This window comes from Lichenostomus cassidix, chromosome 14, assembly GCF_008360975.1.
Source record: "Lichenostomus cassidix isolate B80296 chromosome 14, HeHo_3.0, whole genome shotgun sequence".
Lineage (NCBI taxonomy): Eukaryota > Metazoa > Chordata > Aves > Passeriformes > Meliphagidae > Lichenostomus > Lichenostomus cassidix.
Window position 1 is genome coordinate 16091143 of NC_139495.1, and position 19471 is coordinate 16110613.

At 47.9% G+C, this 19471-nt stretch overlaps 1 protein-coding gene and 1 long non-coding RNA gene across 2 annotated transcripts; both read left to right on the forward strand.

Moving 5' to 3' along the window:
• Positions 1–117: 117 nt before the first annotated feature.
• On the forward strand, positions 118–13296 carry ROGDI (rogdi atypical leucine zipper). The gene is made up of 11 exons (XM_085075314.1): positions 118–268; positions 2702–2773; positions 4052–4134; positions 5423–5477; positions 5997–6077; positions 8398–8493; positions 9783–9881; positions 10354–10467; positions 11185–11234; positions 11744–11870; positions 12421–13296. Exons 1-11 carry the CDS (start codon positions 227–229, stop codon positions 12460–12462), a joined length of 861 nt encoding a protein of 286 aa, XP_084931440.1. The 5' UTR covers positions 118–226; the 3' UTR covers positions 12463–13296.
• Positions 13297–17280: 3984 nt separating this feature from the next.
• On the forward strand, positions 17281–18875 carry LOC146431006 (uncharacterized). The gene is made up of 2 exons (XR_014855228.1): positions 17281–17857; positions 18238–18875. It is a non-coding gene; the product is annotated as an uncharacterized LOC146431006 (long non-coding RNA).
• Positions 18876–19471: the final 596 nt, after the last annotated feature.

The following is a 19471-nucleotide window of genomic DNA, read 5'->3' on the forward strand; positions in this document are numbered from 1 at the left end:
GCAGGCAGGTCAGACCCGTCCTGCAGCACCGACAGCCTCCGGCGGTACGCGAGACGACTACCGGGGCGGTGGACCCCCGGTCCCGCCCCATAGCGTCACTCGTGGGGCCCCGCCCCGCGCAGTGGCAGAAGGAGGTGGGACTGCCCAATCAAGCGCTGTTGGGCCATGCGCGCGCGGTGTCGGGGGCGGGACCGGTGGCTAATGGGGGCGGGGCGGCGGTGGCGGGATGGCGGCGGCTATGGCGAGCCCGGGGGAGCGGGCGGTGCTGGTGAGTCGGGCGGAAGCTCGGCGGGGCCAGGGCGAGCGACAGCGACATCTTTCCGCACATGACAGCACTGCCGGGCCCCCTCAGGCTCGTTCTGTCCACTCGGGCTCGAGCGGGGAGCCGCGGGATGGCGGCAAGGCAGTCCCCTGATCCGGCTCCCTGGTCCAGGTCAGGCGCAGTGCGGGGGCCGCCCGGGTCCGGCCGTAGAGCACTCGTCCTGACCGCAGGCCCTGCCCAGGTTCCGGCTGTGCCGTCGGGCCAGGCTTTCGGGCCGGCGGCAGGGCTTTGTTGCCGTTTGTCTCGGAGGCCGCGGCCTCCTCCCGCCTCGCCCACCAGTAGATCCCGCTCGGGTCTCTCTGCCACCGGCGCCGCTTGTCGGGTGGGCCTGGTGGACTGGCGAGGCTAGGGCCGCCCTGCACCCCGCACACCGTGAATGTGTCCTGTGACCTTGGTGTCCCGCTTACCGGCCCCGCAAGTGACGGGTGACGGGTGCCCGAGCCGCCTAGTGACCTGGTTGCAGAGGGGACGGCAGTGAGCAGTCGCCACTGCGGCCTCCCCGGGACAGGAGCTCCGAGGAGGAGTGAAATCTCTGGTCTGGAGAAGGGATTCAGAAATCCATCGGTCTGGGTGGAAAGCCACGTAGGAAAACAGGTTTTTCTAATGTTCATATAGTTTAGGAAGGTATGACCAGCATTCCCAAAAAAATACAACTGTGTAGTGCACAGATGTGCATGAACTTGACGTAGTCTAAAACTAATAGGCGGGTGAAAGAAGATTTCTTGCTGTGACTAGAGGGAAGAAAGACACCAATGGGGATTTTGAGGAGAAGCATCTGCATCGTGCTTGAGATACTAAAGATATCTGCTGCACCCATGGGATTATTGTTCCTTTGGGAACCTGGAGGAGGGCAAACATTACAGAGTGAAAGAGCAGCAGATCCATCTTCTCTCTGGTGATCAGTGACAGGTCCTGAGGGAGCAGCATGGAGCTCTGTCATGGGAGGTTTAGGCTGAGTATTTGGAAAAGTTTATTCACCCAGAGGGTGGTCAGGCACTGGAATAGGCTCCCCAGAGCAGTGGTCACAGCACCAAGCCTGACAAAGTTCAAGCAGTGTTTTGGCAACACTCTCAAGCACATGGTAGAATACTTGGGGCTGTCCTGTGCAGAGCCCAGACTTGGACTTGATGATCCTTGTGGGTCCCTTCCAGTTAAGGACATTCTATGATCAATATAATTCCCAGAAACTCAAAACAGGATTAAAGGGTCGAAGTCAGTGGTCCTGCACCCAAATCCTGCACCCAAATCCTGCCTGGCTTTGTTGTGTGTGCCTGCCTTGCATGAATGTTTGCTGTAACAAACCTGACTTTGTCCTACTGGTTGTTGGGATAAGTCTTGCGTAAGGTGATCGATGGCGCATAAGTGAGGGGCTGTGTTCCTCATGATGGACAGGAACCATCTAGAAGAGAAACCACAATCTTGAAGTTCTGAGTTGACCATGTCTTGCCTGTTTTTCTGTGGGCAACCTGCTCAGAACTCTCCACATGGAAAATTTCTCTTTTCTTACAAGATGACAAGTGGCAATCTTTTCGTTGGCTCATGCTTGCATCTGTTCCCCACTTCTCTGATGATCTGCATGGGGTCTCATGGTTTAACAGGAATATTAGCTGTGCTTTGAGGGTCTGCCTTATACAGGCTTCTCTGTGGCAGCAACTGAGGGAGGCTCAAGGCCACGAGTCATCAGATCCAAACTTGTTTGTTACTGGATTTGCCCCAATGACTGGTAGTCTCCAGCCTGTGCCCCCTGCATTTCAGTTTAACTTGTTTTGGTTTTGTACTGCTATTGCATGGGGAAATGCTGGGGACGGGGGCAGGGGATACTCATTTTAGTTTTTATCTTTGTTTCTCACCACCTAATTAGCAACAAATTTGTCTGCAAGTTGATTCAGTTTTGCCTGTGCCAGGAATTGGTAATGGATCTCCCTAGCCCATGATCTTACTTGGCCCATGATCATATTTCCTCCCTGACCCATTGAGGAAGGGGCAGTGAAGGAGGTTGGGTGCGTGTCTGGCAGCCAGGTCAGTCCATCCCAACAGCTTAAAAAGATGTCCCAGTTTTTGAAGCAGCAGGATTTTTACTTTGCTCTGAAATTTGCATCCAATTCTAGGTTTTTTGGTACATGAATTTGTGTGAATGTTGCTTTCCTAAAGTCAGGGCAAGAATGAGGACAGTTCATTGGACTGGAGTGGAGAAGTGGAGGTATGGAGACTGAGGTGTTTCAACAAATCAGGAAGAAATCTTTTTCTTCTTCTTTATTTAAACAGCATGGAAACAGTAGTACACTTAAATAATTTTTGCATGTGTCTGAGAGATTTACTTCCAGCATTTGACATCTGGTGATTCCAATGCTACCTTCTCATGACTTCTCTTCTTCATAGGAAGAAGAATTTAAATGGCTTTTACAAGAAGAGGTCCATGCTGTTTTGAGACAGCTGCAGGATATTTTGAAGGTGAGGTTAACTTTGTCTGGTTTTTGTGTTGTGGCTTTGTTTGACCTTCTGTGTAAGGAATGGTGATAGTTTTCCCCTGGAGGAAAAAATTCTTGGTACAGGCTTCACAGAAAGGTCCATCATGCATGTCGGTTCTGTCCCTAGTGCTTGCTTGCCATCTGGTCTTGAGGACTCCAAATAAAGCTGATTTCCCCAAGATTGCTCTGTTCCTGACCCTTTGCTGAGAGCTGCTTTGAAAAGGCACATGGAAGCAACCAGGCCTATCTGCCAGGCATTTGCCTGAGATGTAAATATTTTCTGGAACAGAGAATCTGGATTTGCCTGTAACTCTGACATGTGCTGGTGGAAGCAAACAAAGATGGCCTTTAGCTGACAGCTGCTACTTGTGCAGTAATTACTAGCATGCGCTCTCCTTGTTCAAAACCATCCTTTCCTTGACATGCCCACTCCTCTGTGGGTACCTGCCCCTTTCAGAGGCCTGATGTGTTCAGCTGAACCAGGTGGGCAGCACTTTTCTCACCTTTCTCCAGCCTGAGCATATGCTGCAGGGTCGACTCTTTCCAAGCAGCCAGTGGGGAACTGGCTAAAGGGACTTGTGTGCACCGAGAATGCACTGTGTGTCTGCTGGGTCAGTGTTTAACAGGCCCAGCCCTTTAACGCTGTGATTTTGGGAGGTTAGGGAGTGATGGAAGAGCAAGGCCAAAAATGTGGAGGTTAGGGGCAGGTGCCAGAGGAGGTAAGAGTGCCACAGTACTGACTCAGAACCCTAGGACTGGAGTCAGCCAGTGACAATAGACTGCAATACCTGTATATGTAGTACTCGTTTTGAAGAATTTATTATAGTTTTAACAGTGAAGTGTGTGAAGGGCAGTGAGCAGCCAGTATAACCTGGAGGGCGGTTGGGGAGGGCTGATTTTCACTCCAGACTTCCCTCATGTGTAAGTACCAGCTATGATAAGGGGCCACCACCATGGTGCCGGAGGGTGTGCAGGGCTGAGCTGTCTGGTGCTGCTCCTTCTGTGGACAGCTTGAGAATCCTACTCCAGGGTGTGGGCTTTCCAAATGCCTTTTGCTATGGGTTGCATGCGCTGAGCCTTCTCCTGGGCTGCACTGGTCTTGCAGTAGGATGAAATTCAAGTGCTCTGCTTGGTGGACTTCAGGAGGCTGGCAGAGGCAACTGCTACATATTCAGCCACCTGCTGGTGTGTTTGTTCCTGGTTCGTGGTGTGCTGGGCCCAGGCAGATGCTCCAGCACTCACTGTATCCTCTCTTGGGCAGGAGGCCTCCCACCGCTTTGCCCTGCCCACCAGTGGCTCAGGAGGAGCTGTCAAGCAGGAGAACTTTGTACTAAGTACATCAGGGTAAGTGGTGGTAGTCAGTGGGTCACTTTCCTCTGCAGCAAAGGGTGCAGGTCCTGGAGGATCTGTGGTGAAGGACTTTGCAGCAATCCTGGTGTGATGGGTTTTCTTTAACAGGAGATTTTGCCTTAAGGAAAACAAAGTAACTTTCATGGCAGGTGAAGGTAACAGTCTGTAGCTGTGTTCCAGGGCTGCCTGACCCAGCTTTGCCATTTCCTGCTGACACCAATAATGCAGTCACTGATTCCTGACCACATGCTTGTACTTTGCTTTGGTGCTGTAGGCAGTTTGCCAAGGGGCATTTTTCTGATTATGACACAGGGAGTCGCAGTTCCAAGACCCAAATTCTGCTCTTGGCTCAATTTCTGACACTGGCTGTGGAGAAATCCTAACCTTTGTCCTAATCTCCCTAAAATAACAATAGTAAATACCCTTCACACAGAGCAAACCGAGGCTTGTGCAGAAGGTGCTATAGACGTGCAGTTCTTCTGAAATTGATGTCCATTTTTTGATCTTCATTGTGGCCCTTGGTCTCAATAGCTGCTCTGGCAGGGGTCACAAGCTTGTCACAAAGCAGTTAACCTTAGACCTTAGGAATGTTGCAGTGAGCATTGCAAGGAATCACGCAGTATTTCTGTACTAAGTTTGAAGGTTGTCTTCTTCAGATCTTAGTTAAACTTAATTTAGCTTCTGTTTATTGTTGTTGTAAGGTGGATCTTGCAGTGTTGACTTAAAGAGTGTCTAATATAGTAAATTGTAAGGTATGGCCCAACCAGGTGCTTCAGTCTTCTCCTCACACTGTTCGTTGTAGATGTGAGTCATCTCACAGGACCTTTCAAAGGGGTTTGGGGTGTGGGATTTTTATTTATTTAAGAGTGTGGGGTTTTACTTACTTGGGATCTTTTTTCTTGGATTGGGGTGTGGTTTGTAGCTTTCAACTCCTGTAGGAATCACTTCAATGTCAGTAATTAATTTATTGTCTTGTGCTTGTGCCTGCTAGAGCTGTTTGTAAAGGCAACCAGATTGTTGACAGGTGATAAATGGAATAAGAATGAGATAAGAAATAAAGGTAATGTTTTAGGCAGAGCAGTTAGGGTGGGGTGGCCCATAAAGAATATGACAGGAGTTGGCCACAGGCCAAGAACTGGGGACTTGAAACTGTGTGTAGTGTTGAGACCCTAGGCAGGAGGAACTATTCTGGCTACAGAGGACAAGGAGGGGAGGTGTTATGTTGGCATGTGATAGGCGCCTCTTGTGACATGTGTTGCCCAGATCTTTCCTCTCATTCCAGCACAGACCAGGTGAAAGGTGTGTTGACGCTGCAGGGAGATGCACTGTGTCAAGCTGTGAGTACTTGCCACACTTCTTGCTTTGTACTGCAAGGGGTGGGTGTCCTTGCTACCCTTTAATCACCTCAGGGAGGGAGGACACCCTGGTTATGTGTTACCATTGATCAGTGTTCTTTGTCAGTCCTCCCTAATTGGCCTAGGTGTTTCAGCAACCGTTGAAATTTGTCAAGATCCAGCATCTGACACCCCTTCCTACCACCACCTTGCAGTGGTGAGTGCTGGAGTCAACTTTCATGTGGATTGCTTGCCTTTACCACCTTTGTTGTGTAATAACAAGTTTCTTTGGGGGCCTTCTGGGCTGAGGTCATGAGTCCTGCCGGGATCCTGATTCACTCAATGCCTTTCAACCTATTCTTTGTATTAATATCATCCTGTGGGAACACTAAGGTTCTGGCTGTGCCAGAACTGCAGAAGGCAGCTTGCCAGGATGGTCTGGAAGTATGTAGTGTGACTGCCAGCCCCCATCTTCTGCATACAGGCATTTCTTGCTCTCATGTCTTTGTTTCTTTCTTCAAGGATGTTAATCTGAAAATGCCCAGAAACAATCAGCTCCTGCATTTTTCATTCCGGGAAGACAAGCAGTGGAAATTGCAGCAGGTACTGTTGGCTCTAGATGCCCACTTATCCATAGCCTCTATGCTCTCTGAGCAATAACTTTACACCGTCAAGAGAGACTGTTATGTCCATTCCACATGAGCTACAGTGGTAAAAGCTAAGGGAGGAATCAGGTGCAGTTAAGCCATTTAAATTAATTTGGGATGCCTGGGCTAATTTGAGACACACCAGTTGATGTGAAGGCTGTCTGCATAGCAGTCATGATCTTTTAAAGGATTTCCTGAGGTGCCTGTGCAGGACTGTCCCGTGTCACCACAGGCTAGCAGGGCAAAGAGCAGCTTCAGGGGCTTTGAGTAGCTTGCTCTCATTCTCTTACAGATGCATTTGTTTACACTGAGAACAAATCATTGTGCTCCTGTAACATGTCTGAGTTCTCTCAGGTAAGGAGTTAAAAGAATGCAGCTATCCAGAAACAGAATCTCTTTCCCATCATTTTGCTGGGAGATACCTTTTTTCAGGACCTGACCTAGGGTCTGAAGACGTGGTTTTCCTCATTATTGCCACTTGTCGTGGCTGAGTATGTTGGAGGAAGATGTGTTCCATGTGCTTCCCTGTGCCATAGCTCAGGTTTTTCTAGGTGATGAGTGCATTTGGCATTGAGTACAATTCCCAACGCCTGCTTTAGCAGTGAAAGCTCTACCTAGTAACTTTGTAGAAATCTAGAAAATTGTGTACTTGTGACATTAATGCCAAACTTGACTGAGTTCGTTTATACCTTGCAAGAAAGCAAGGAAGGTTTTGTGACAACGTCCAGCAATGCATCCTGTTTTGTGGCTGTTTGGTACTGCTGCCTGGTTGATAGACTTCTATCAGCTTTTATGGAAGACACCTTCCTTTATTTTCTTGCATTGTGTGTTCTGAGATTGTTCAAATATGGAGTGTGAGTGCATAAAGGACTGAGTGCAGAAGCATTTAAAGTGGATATATGGTGGTCTTTGGCCTGACTGAATTAAAAATAGCATCCCAGAGGATCATGAGTGTCTTCCCTTAATGAGTGATGTCAGCTGGAGTTTGGTTTCTCTGTACAAAGTGAAGTCATGGGTAAGAAATTGTAGTGCAGGCACATTTTTGAGGAAAACAGGTGCAGGCACATAAATTTGGAGGATGTTGATTAGAGAACAGAGCAAAATCAAGGGGGAATATGAATAAAGCAAATCATTATAATAGCAGGGTTGGTATTGCTTGGTTGGGAAATGCTGCCAGGAACAGTTTAGCTTGCTCAGAAACCTCTGGGAGATACAAAGGCTGGAGGTTTGGAGATGCCCAAGTACCTTCAGAGTCACTCTGCAGTCTGACAGTGGACTTACCATTCTCACTCTTCTCTCTGTAGCCTTCAGTGCAAGAGCTTTCTAAGAGCAAGGCTGTTCTGTGTTCCCTGAGCTCTGCATTAGAAGGAACCAGAGCCAGATCTATGCCAGGAAGGCTTCTACGAGGATGACCTGGGAGCTGTGATTGCTGGAGAGCATTGTAGATATATCAAAGTACAAATACCCCAAGACCATCTTCCAGCAGACATTTCTCATACAAGCTTCTCTGCTTAGCTCTTCCATTTGCACCCTCTGATTTACTCCTCAGGTTTTGGGGTTTTTTTCAATTTTTATGCTGCTGCCTGAAATTGAACACAGGTCAGTTTCTCCCAGGGCCATTGTCCTCTTCTGGTTTGTCCTTGCTCCCATGACAGCAAGGATACACCTATCATCCTTGCTCTGATAACTGTGTTCCTCTTGCTTGAGAGGAACTCAAGCCAGCTGCATCCTGAGTCTGGTCCGGTCCCGCACAATGGCACAGCTTCTTGATGATGGAGATTATTCTTAATCCCAACAATTTTACTTTGAAAGGGCTCTGGGATACTGCTAGAGACACAGCATTGGAAATCAGTGCTTGCTGCTCGTTGCTGTCATTGATTTTAGCTCCAATAGGATGAAATCATTGTTCATGATGCTAGAGCTGACTGCTGTATGCCATTAGCAGTGAGAATTCCTACCAAGCGGTCGTGGAGAGCACCCCCAGGATGAGAGTGCCTGATGTCACAATATTTGTACTGACCATCTAGGTTGTAGCTGTCAGACTATTCTGCATCTCCACTCCATGAGTGAAGAACCCAGTAATGCTTCTGAGCAGCAGTGGTAGCTTTGTGTTAGAGAGTGTCTGGCATTTAGACATGGCATTAACATTTGAGAAGATACCATTCTTAAGGTCAGTGAGGTAACTGGGGAAACATTTACTTCCCATTTACGCCATTACTTTGTAATGTGTTATTACAAAGTGTTTATTTAATAGGGTTGCATTTGTACCTTTGCAGATCCAGGATGCTAGAAACCATGTGAACCAAGCCATTTACCTGCTTATGAACAGAGATGTGAACTACCAGTTCAAAACAGGCCTGGAGGTGCTCAAGGTGAGGAGAAAGCCCCTGCTGCTTGGGCAGGAACATGCATTTTTCTTCTCTCCATTTGTTGTTTTAAACACAGTTAATGCACATTATTGTCTGGGTCTCTTAGTGGAAACGGACTTCACAGTTGTACCCTTACGTACCCATGTCAACAAGTGTCCATGTGACCTCGTATTTTATAATAATCTGTACCAGTTTAGCATTAGTAACTGGGCTGTACATCCTGGTGAACAGTAATCTGAGCAGTCGGTGCCCTGTTACACTGCCAGTGATAATCTGGTAGGATCTTCCTTGACGTTCTGTGGATGATGTTGTTACATAACTTACACTCCTCTGTTGATCAGTGCTTGCTGGTGAGAGCAGCAGTGAGGCAACCATCAGCAAACAGAAGATGACAGTACTTGTGATTTGCTGAAAATTTGAAAGTGGCTTCTCTCTTGCCAGTAGTATTTGCTGGAGTCTTAATACAGAGCAGCTGTTGCATGGCAGTGAAGCCCAACTTTCTGCTTGGAAATGCTCTCTGAAGGCACCAGAATTTTGGCTTGCTTGTTGGAATCCAACACAACATCAAACATAAGAAAATGAAACACTTTTATTTTCCATATGGGCAAAGGTTGCTCATAGGAAGAAGTTAAGTAATAAAACTACTTCCTTTTACTTTCAGGTAGAAGTAGGGGGAGATATTAGTCATAATACAAAACGCCTTCATCTTAGCAGTCATGAGCTCTACAACAGCCAAATGTTGCTTCCCCGGTTTTTTCCGGAAGAGGCAGTCTGCCTAAATAGAGCCTTTGAACTATGGATTCTGGCAGGATTGGCCTCACAATGAGCTGGTTATTTTTTTCTACTGCCCTCACTTATAGCTGGTTATGAAGGTGGGAAGCCCAGTCAGCAGCTGTACCTGTGATATGGGAGTGGGGAGACCGAGAACACGGCTTGTCATTTTTTCCTTAATGCTTGTTCTTCTTAAGACCTGATGATGAGTTTGTTAATGCTTCTGTGGCATCAGTAATTGATCTTATGTTGCCTTGGTATTCTTACCATGAATAGTTGTTCTCTTATCAGTCCCTGGTAGTGAGTACTCCTGACCTTTCTCGTAAGTCTCTGATGATGGTAACAGTTAAACTGCATTTATGTGGGAGCCACCCCTTCCCAATAAGTTACTGAATTTCTGGAATGGTGATGTTAGTAGTGTTTGTTGTTTAACACTTGCAGAAGGCTGTAGGATTCTACAGCACGCTGTCCAGAGCTGTCCAGGAATTACACTCAGCAGTGTTCTGTACGTTATCTTGTAGCTTATGGATGCTGTGATGTTGCAGCTCTCCAGAGCCCGAAATCGGCTGACCACTCCTGCGACTCTGACACTACCAGAAATTGCCTCCAGTGGCCTCACAGTAAGTATGTGGTGGTATAGATCTCTATACAGGTCCGGCAGCATGCAACAGTTTGGATACTGGGCTGCATCCCGGTGGAAGTGGGTTTCTGCAGTGTCTCCTGAGGCAGAACTGAAGCAAGTACAAATCCTGAGTGGTTTTGGCTGCTCTGTATCTTCCTGTGGGAATGCAGATTACTTAGGCATGAGGGTTCTGGTACTCTGAAAGTAAATTCTGTTCTCTGCTCAAGAGTCTTGTCCAGGGATGCCCTTCTGAACACTGCTCCATCCTCTCTTGTCACTGTCATGCACATACCATTTGATCAAGGGTAGCAAGAGCAACAACCATTGTCTGCAGCTGCTCAGTCTTTGTTTCTCTCCTAATGTTTTTTTTGCCATGGGGTAATTGTAGTGTGGCTTGGGAAAATAGAATGATTTCCTAGCATTAGAAATTATGATCCTTTCACTGACAAAGAAACTAATTTTCTTGCCAGAAAATGTTCACCCCTGCGCTGCCGCCAGACATCCTTGTGAATTTCTATATTAACCTGAACAAGCTGTGCCTCACTGTCTACCAGCTCCATGTGCTGCAGCCCAGCACAACCAAGGTGATGCCTGCTATCTGCTGAGCTTTGTTTAGTTCCCTCTCCTTGTGTCCCACTGTGAGGAGGAGGTCGCATTGCTACCTGGTGCAGTGTTACATTCATAAGATAATGCAGAAATTACTTTAGCTGGGGCTAAGTGTCTGTGTTTAGCACTGGTTCTAAATCTAGTTTGGGGCATGGCTGCTTAGCCCAGAACATACCAGTGCTCTGGAGTAAGCCATTTTTTTACCAAATACTTTAAATGTAGTTTGATAATTTTGTGTAATTTTGGAAGGGCATAATTACATTAATCCAGTTCACATCAAAGTAGCATCTTGGGTTTCCTGAACAGAGTTTTGATGGATACTTTTCTGCTTCACCATGGGTCAACTTGACATCCTGTAAAAACAGCATTGAACTCTTAAGCTTTATGAAATGTAGTCCTTCCATAAGGAAGATTTTCCTAAAAATCCTTATTTTGTTTTTCTTCTGGATCACCTCATCTTATTTCTGTAGTGATAAAATTTGTAGCTACATTGAGCTCAGCCACTGTGTAGAATTTCTCTCATGAAGGAGCAGGAAGGGTTCTATCAAAAGGCGTTCCATATTGATGGAGCGTCCAGGCAAATAGAGTTTGAGCGTTTCTTGATGTCAGGCTACTGAAAATGTAAACCTCAAATGTCTTTCTTCAAAGTGGTTTGTTTACTGCATCAAAATCCTAATGACCTTTTCCTTCTCTAGAACTTCAAACCTGCTGGAGGGTCTGTTTTTCACAACCCTGGGGCCATGTTGTAAGTACAGTCACTACAAGGGTAGTGTACCTGGATAACAGGTGTTGGTGTGTCTTGAGGATGAAATCCAAACAGCTGTGTGCAGTTTCCATTATAGTATCTCTGAAGTGGAGAAGCTGGACTGAGTCACTTGCTGTGCCTGTGAATGCTATCTTGTGTCTCTTTTAATGACTTGATCCTAAAGGCCAAAAGATATGAATTTCCAGGATTCAGCCCATCTATACAGTGCCATGAGTTTATCTAGAATTCAGAGTTTGCAACCAAAATGAGTGTTTGGTTATTGGCATTGCCATCTGCATTTCATGCCTCTGTGCCTGTCTGGAATGAGGTGAAGTTCCTACCAGCACTCTTTAGCTTAACCCTAACTCTGTTCAGAGGTTTGCATAACTTTGTCAGATGTTGATTTAAATGTGATAGAAATCATCATAATCTCTTCTATGGGAATGTAGGACAGTTGAGTTGTGTTCTGTGCTGTTGTGTGTGAAGCTGTGCTCTTTTCCCCCCTCCAGTGAGTTTGGCAGCCAGCGGTATGAAGTCAGCCATGTCCATAAAGTGGAATGTGTTGTGCCGTGGTTAAATGATGCCCTTGTCTTCTTCACAGTTTCACTTCAGCTTTGCCAGCAACTGAAGGACAAGGTAATGGCTTTGGAGAACGGGCTTTGTTTTTAACTCTGGATTTTGAGAGGACCTCAGATCTGATGTGATGTTATTCTGTTCAACTTGCTGAAAACAAGGAATGAGTCAGTGTTCTGGAGCCAGGGAGGCAGGCAGTACCAGACTCTGCTGGCTGGCACTGCCTAGCAGACAGCCATAGGATAAGTATAGTGGTGTGGCAGATGTCTGCTGAGCTAGTGACTAGATGGAAAGGAGCAAGTAGGCACTTCTGTGTTCTCAGTGATGAGGTGGATGAGAGGAAATACCAGAGTGCTGGAGAGGAGCATGGAGACCTCAGCAACCTAGATTCCAATAGATCAGTGCTCAGTTCCAGCTCTGCAACTGGCCTGGCTGCCCACTTGAGCAAGTAACTGCTCCTTGAGTGACAGCAGCAGCAAACCTGCCCTTCAGTAGTGCAGTGCTGAAGTGTGTAATGCTGTGAAGCTCAGTCCTCCCTCACACATTATATGCTCCTTTTTTTTTGTCGTCCGAGGGATATAGGAACTTACCTGCTTTTCTTCTCGCTTTCCAGATCTCCGTTTTCTCCAGTTACTGGAACTACAGGCCATATTAATTCTGTGTGGAATGGTCTAAGCCTTTGCAGTACCTCCTGTGTCTCTTTCTGTTCTCTCATGCCAGCTGAGTCCAGGTCAGCCTGAGGAGTGCTGGAGTTCACTGCCAGATGCCCTCCACAGGGCAGAGTCAGTGTACCCAGAGACACAGCTTTAGTAGCCTTATCTGGGATTGCTGCATAAGCAGGGCACCAAGTAGTTCTGGGTAGTTGGCAGGAGCTTCCACCGGTCCCTCCCATGCATTGTGTGGCTCACACTTCCCAAGCCCCTGATGAGTTACACAGGTCTGTTAAAAGGGATGGGTCCTCTAGACCACCCTCACTAACTAGATCTGCGCATTGTGCTGTAACTAACTCCTGGACTGTGAAGTGGCTGGAAAGGGGGGAAAACAGACTAACTTAACACCCCTCTTTAAAAGGTAGGGCATGTTGCTCCACGAAGTGAAATATGTTTCTGTGATCTGGTCCAGCTGTGCTTGTGACTAACGCTGACTCCCTCCCCTGCCTGTTCTGTCCATCCCCATATTGCTGATTCCCCTTTGGGGATGCTCTTAGTTGCTGCTGTTTGAATTCTTTCCCCCCGTCCAGCATCAATGTGATAATTATTTTTTTCCTAAGCCCTAGTTGGGCCAATTGGTCTTTTCCAGGTTTAGTATCTTGTTTTCACTGCCCGCCTTTGGAGTTGCCTTGGTGTACCTTGTGCAGTCTTTCATCTTGTCATTAAGCCCAATGTGAGTACCACATTGCTACTATGATTTGCTGCCCGTGGATGCTAAAATGTGTAACTCATCTCTTTAGCCATTATTAACTGTGAAATAAAGACCCTCAGACCTGCAATGCACCTGTGGACTGTGAAAGAATGAGTATCTGAGATTCTGTGCAAGTGAGTGGCTGTTCTTGGTTACGCATACTGGGTTGTCTTTTGCTTTACTGGGAGGACAGTAGTGATTTCTGGGGGCACAGCTGGGCAGCTCTTCAAAGGCTGGGCCTGTTTGCATAGCCTCATCCCAATGCTGTCTGATACTTGAATACTACCTGAAGCAGTTTTCCAAACATGCCTTGACAGTCATGTTTGGAAGAGGCTGCAGGCACTGAGGCTGGGTTGGCTCATGGAGCTGGCTGCAAGTGATGAGGAAGCATCACCTGTTTCCTGCTTGGCTTCAGCTAGCTATGTTCAGACTGTTTCTGGTGGCTTCCCCTGTCGCTGTTGAGCAGCTAGCAGAGTAATGAAGGCACCAGTTCTCAGTGGCAAGAAGGAATGACCTTTATTGTTTTGATTTCATCACATATATAGAGTTCTCAAAAGTCACCCAGATTGGTCAGTCAGAAGCCTTCCCCCAGGCCTGATTGGCCAGGCCTGCACTGTCCAAATTCTGGGACACTGTTCCAACAACATCCAAACTTTATCTTTATTTATAAAACACAAGAAAATTTCTCATGGGAAAAACCTGTGCTAGCCACATTCCCCTACTTTACCCAAGGTCCTACATATGTGCTGAGCTGAGGATTGCAGGCTTACTGCATTTGCTACAAAACCTCAGGGCCACTGGACAAGCTTGGTTGCCCACTGACATCTTGGTAGTTTTCCAAGTGCTAACCAGAGCTCTGTGCTCAAAAATAAGAGATCACAGAATGATTGAGGTTGGAAGAGCGATCTCTGGGGTCTGTCTGGTCCAATTCCCCTCTCAAGAAGGGTCATCCAAACCTTGTCTCCCTAGGACCATGTCCAGAGGGGTTTTGAATTATTCCAAGGATGGAGACTAGAGATCAGTATGTTGCTTTAATATTTATTTGTTTTGCATAGACCTCTGCTCTGGACATGTGGCCTGCCTTATCTGCACTCTCCTTTCCTGGCCCTTTGCAAGATCCCTGGGATCCTGTGTGAGTTAGTGCCAGCCTTTTACTGCTGCAGCCTCCTTCTCTGGGGGACTTAGTGCTGTGCTTGGTCTAATGCATTGTGATGTCACAGGTTGCAGAGAGTAACAGAGCCTACATGTAAGCATCAGACTGTGACTGATGAATGTGTGGTAGTAATGGATGTGGAAGCCAGAGAGGCCTGGATGAACTGATGCAGTAGCAGACTTGTTACTGATTCCAGTCAATCAGCCTGATGACTACTTGTGGTCATGACCCTGGGTCATGGTGCATTTACCAACCCTTGCTCTGTTCCAGACCATTCTCTGCTTAGAAAGTGGTTGTGTATGTAATGGAGCTGCTTACCATTAACAGCTTCTCAGAGGAGAACATTTTTATAGTTAATAAGCTCTCTGTTAATTAACTATCTGTGCTCTTCTTTAGCCTTCCCTGTGCACAGAGCAGGCTCCTTTTTATAATTCACACTAGTGTGTGCAGTTCAGTATTGTCACATCTTCTCCAACTGAGTTTCCTGCTGATAGGGATAGAACATGCAATGTGTGTTATTTTCTTCAGTGAAAATAGTCTTCCTCAGTTCCACAGGATAGGAGTTTGCAGAATGGAATGCCAGTCCTGACTGCAGCTCTGATGTGCAGTGGTAGCAGTGTGGGAGGCACTGCTCGGTGCAGTGGGAATTGCTGCAGGGTACTGCCCAGATTACTGTTTCAGAACAGGAACTGCAGGGTAGGTGGGATTCAACGGGAGAGGCTCTCCCAAAGCCCTGGGCTCATACCCCAGGCTTTGGAATGTGAGAAACAAGCTTACTCAATTAAAAAAGTTTAACAGTTTATTAAAAGACAATAGGGGACAAAGGATAATAATCCTCCAACAAAGTAGAGAGGTGCAGCGCTGGGTGCTCTGCCACAGACGGTGCAGCCAGAGGCACGCCTTTTGGCTAGGGGATACAGTTTTAATACCTCCCTAACCCCGCCTCCTTAGAGTGACCTTATCGGCTCGGTCTCCAGCGTCTTCTTATTGGCTCGTTGCTTGTCCAATGGTGGCCTCCCAGCTCTTCCCTTATGCTAATCATGTACCAAAAGTTAACACCCACTTCCCTTTCTTTGTAAGAACATGTAACAATCAACATAGGTATACCACAATTAACAATAACATGTAACAATTAACATAAGCATTTATGAAAGCCAACGCCTTAACTGCATTTGTAACAGAAAGATAAAACAAAGGTCCACCAATTAAAAGGGTGAGGGTCTGTCTCTTTTCCCCACTAAACATCCGAGTGTGGAAAAAAGTATGCCAGGCTTTAAGGCCCTGCTTTTGCATCCCAGCAAGGCCGGTACTAGGATGGCTGCTCACAGCCCATCCCTCCCTTTGCAAATGTAGCTCAGACATGTTGTGGGTCTGTTGGAGGTTAGGATTTTTTCCCTTTTGTTTTCTTTTTGAGAATTTTGTTCCCATCTGTTGCTAAGAGACCCTAACTATCGGTACTTTAGAGAGACAAAAGTTGGGGGGCCGGGGGAGGGGGAGGAGAGCACCTTGCCACTCCTGGCTCCCTTGTGCTCTGGGCATGGAGTGGAGGGGATGGACTGGGATGGGGATGGGGGCATGGGAACGGGACAGTCAAGCTGTTTGCTGAGAGGGTTCTCTGTGACCACTGGAGCCCAGCTCTGCACTTCTTCCTTACTGGGTGGGCTTTTGTTTGTAAGAGCAACCATTGAATCGGGACCTCATTAACACCAAATTTAACTGGGAAAGACTTTTACTATCCACTCGGGTACCGCAGGAGAAACCCGGGACCTTTCCCCCTGTGGAGGAGTCCGGCTGCCGCTTCCTAGCCCTGCCGCTTTTCCTGCCTCTGCCTCGGGTTGTTTTCTGCTACCTTGTAACCCTGCACCCCCGCCTGCCAGGACACACTACCCCGGCTGCAGAGTTTCTACCAGGTCTTGCTAGCTCGGGTGAGCCAGACCTGCTGTTCCAGCTTGCTGCTGTGAGCTCCCTACTGCACCCCGTCCTGCCATCCAGCCCGTCCGCCGTTATCCATGAGAGAGAGTTGAACCCTTGCCACAGCGCTCCCTTGCAGCTGCACGGTAGTCATAGCACCGGTCCTGCCCAGCTGTGAGCTCAACAGCGCCCCTGCTGGCTCTGACCGTAACAGCACCAAATGGGAAAGTGCTTGGCAGTCCAGAGAAAGCTGCCACCGAGTTTCTGGTTTGTTTGTTGTTTCTACTGTTGTTGCTTGTTTGCTTCGTTATAGATACTGGTAATGAGCTGCTATTCCTTTCCCCATATCTTTGCCTGAAAGCCCTTGATTTCAAATTTATAATAATTCGGAAGGAAGGGATGTCATACTCTCTGTTCTAAGCGAAGTTCCCACCATCTTTAACAGACACCTGTCTTTCAAACCAAAACAGGGTCACAGTCTTTGGTCAGTGCTTGGCAGCACAAGACATGTTGAATTTTGGGCTGCTCTGCAGTGCTGCAGGGCTTTGGATGGGGACATGCACTGATGAATCCTGGGTAGGGGCTTTCCAACACTCATATACTGATTCTTTATTAGCTGCTTCTTTATCTTCTGGCTTCTGCAAAATGGCGTTGTAGTATATAAATTCTGTGCTTCATGTATCCAGTTGCAACAATATATCACCCAGGCCTTCATTGAAGCATATCAAGGTTAGCTTAGCAAAACTTCAAAAATTTCAATAATTTTCCTGTGCTGTATTCCCACACTCACTGCCTATGACAAACTTTGCTAAATGCTGGCTAAAAGTTATTTAAGACTTACACACTGCTTATAATTAATACACTGGTTATGACTAATTAAAACGATTAATTAAATGTTACTTAAAACCGTTAATTAAAAAATTAGAAAAGTTACCTGATTTCCAACACGCGGGCCTCGCGCAGGAGGGGGAAGGGACCCAGGGGGCAGAGCCGGGCGGGAGAGGCGGCACAGAGGGACCGACCCTGCCTGGGGTGGGGAGGACGGGGAGCGGGAACAGGGCTGCACTGCCCTGAGGCCTCAGGGCGCGCCGTGGCCTCGCCCTCAGTCCGGCCCTCGCTTCCTCGGCGGCCGCGTTTCCCTGCGGGCTGCGGGCGGCAGCTCAGAGACCCGCCGTGCAGCGCTTGAGTCCAGTGAGGATGCACGTGCCGCTGCGTGCGCCGGCGCCCGCCCCCATTGGGAGGTGTCTTCCGGCCCGGCCGCCCTACCCCGGAGGGTCGGTGCTGCAGGGCACCAGGCCCGGCCCGACCCCTCGGTGGTATCCCGGATTAGGGTGTCCATCCTGCCCCACCTCTCTGCCCTGACGCGGCTGGCACTGACGAGATGAGCTGGGGCCTGGGGGTTGACGAGCGGGGAGGTTTGCAGGCTGCGCGGAGCCATGGTGTGGATCCCTGAAGATGGGTGGGGTCTCGCGTTGTCGGGCATGGCGCTGCCCTGCCCCAAGCAGGCAGAGGCGGTCCCCGCGGGCTACCGAGGAGATGCTGCGCGGAAACTGTTTGCAGCCCAGGGCTGGGCTCCAGTCCCAGTGTGAGAAACGTCGTCTCACTACTTAAATTTTGAAAGAGTTTATTAACTCAATTTCAGAGTACAAATAATGATAAGAGGCTTAGAATGTCTGTCTGCTGTTACACAAAGCAAAGTGCAGCGCAGGGTGCTTAGCCACCGATGCGGGGTCGCCAGAGCCACACCTTCTGGCTAGGGGATACAGTTTTTACAACCCCCTAACCCCTCCTCCTTCAGGTACTCCGGTTGGCTTGTTGTCTTCTTTTGATGGATTGGCTGCTTGCCCCACCCTCTTCTGTCTTAACCATAACACTTAAAAATTAGACATATTCACAAATAACTGTAACAGAAACCTCATAACCCTTTACGAAAGCCAACTCCGTGATTTCATTTATAACACCCAGGGTGCCCGGACATGCGGTTGGTGGGGCTTCAGGCCCGTCTGTCTCCCCTGCTGCTTTCAGCTCAGTCTGCACTGGTGAGCTGCAGGAGTGGAATATGCTGTGGCCGACCCACAGCATCCACACAGAATAGTGAAAAGTCTCATGTCGAAGGGAATCAGAAGCAAGAAAACCAGAAGGGCACACTGCATTTGTTGTCTCATCTGTGGCATGGAGTAACACAACCGAACAGAAACGGAAGACTGAATGTTGATTTTTTGTAAGTAGTTAATGATAACAGTTGAAAATTAATGGCAATATCAGCTTGAGACAATCTTTTAACTATCATGTGGTAAGTGAGCCTTTTTTCCCCCTGAGTTATGAGTATTTTTTAAACTGCTAATCGTGTGAGGAACAAGGAGTTGGACTCAGTTTTACTTGTTGGTCCCTTCCAGCTTTTGAGATATTCTGTGCAGTTCAGGGATGTGTGATCATCTCTGTTCTTTATCTTGCAGGCTGAGGAGTAGCCTCACCATCCTGTGTGGGTCCTGTGAGGTTGTCTCACCAGTGGCCTGTCTCAGTTTCCCTAAATGTGGGTGCACTTTATTTATTTTTCCTTTTTCTTGTAAAATTCACATCTACATAAAGGAATTGTAGCTGTACTCACACTCACTGTGTAATGTAATGATGTCTGTGTGTATATTCCAAGGGACAGCAAATCCCAAAAGTGCTCCCCAGCTCCCCAGGACGGGCTCTCCCAAAAGAGACCAGGCAGGTGATCTTAAAAGAGAGCCTTCCAGGGGTTGCTGCAGTGGTGGATAACTCCTCTGCTGAGGTGGGTCCCTGGGAGTCAGCCAAGGAACTGAGTACCAACTGCAGAGCTTACCTTATTCCTGGCCCATTGGCAATCAAGCCTCACTCTAGCTGTCCTCCACCAGTGCTGGGAAAGATTCTATGGGTTAGTCAGGGCAAGAGGGATGGGGCCTCTAGGACACACCTATTGTGACAATATTGGAAGTCCTGTCTACACTCCTAGTCCAGTTGCGGGTAGTTCTTTCCAGGAATCTGGGCACCTAAAGCAGCTCCTAGGGACAGGCTTATAACATGGGTTGGGATGATCAGCTGTAGAAAAGGAGGGAGCAGGCTGGATGGGGCAGGCCAGAAAGGTCAGGCCAGAGAGACCAATCTGGAGCCCTGTGCTGGGTGATCGGCCCCTGTACCCCCATGCCCCTTCTCTTGAAGGATCAGCAAGCAAAAA

Bases quoted from the DNA above. Each gene is read 5' to 3' on its own strand.
- ROGDI (XM_085075314.1), top strand. From the start codon at position 227: ATGGCGGCGGCTATGGCGAGCCCGGGGGAGCGGGCGGTGCTG. The intron at 2,774-4,051 runs GTGAGGTTAACT...TCTCTTGGGCAG, and splicing joins AGCTGCAGGATATTTTGAAG to GAGGCCTCCCACCGCTTTGC. The intron at 5,478-5,996 runs GTGAGTACTTGC...TCTTTCTTCAAG, and splicing joins GAGATGCACTGTGTCAAGCT to GATGTTAATCTGAAAATGCC.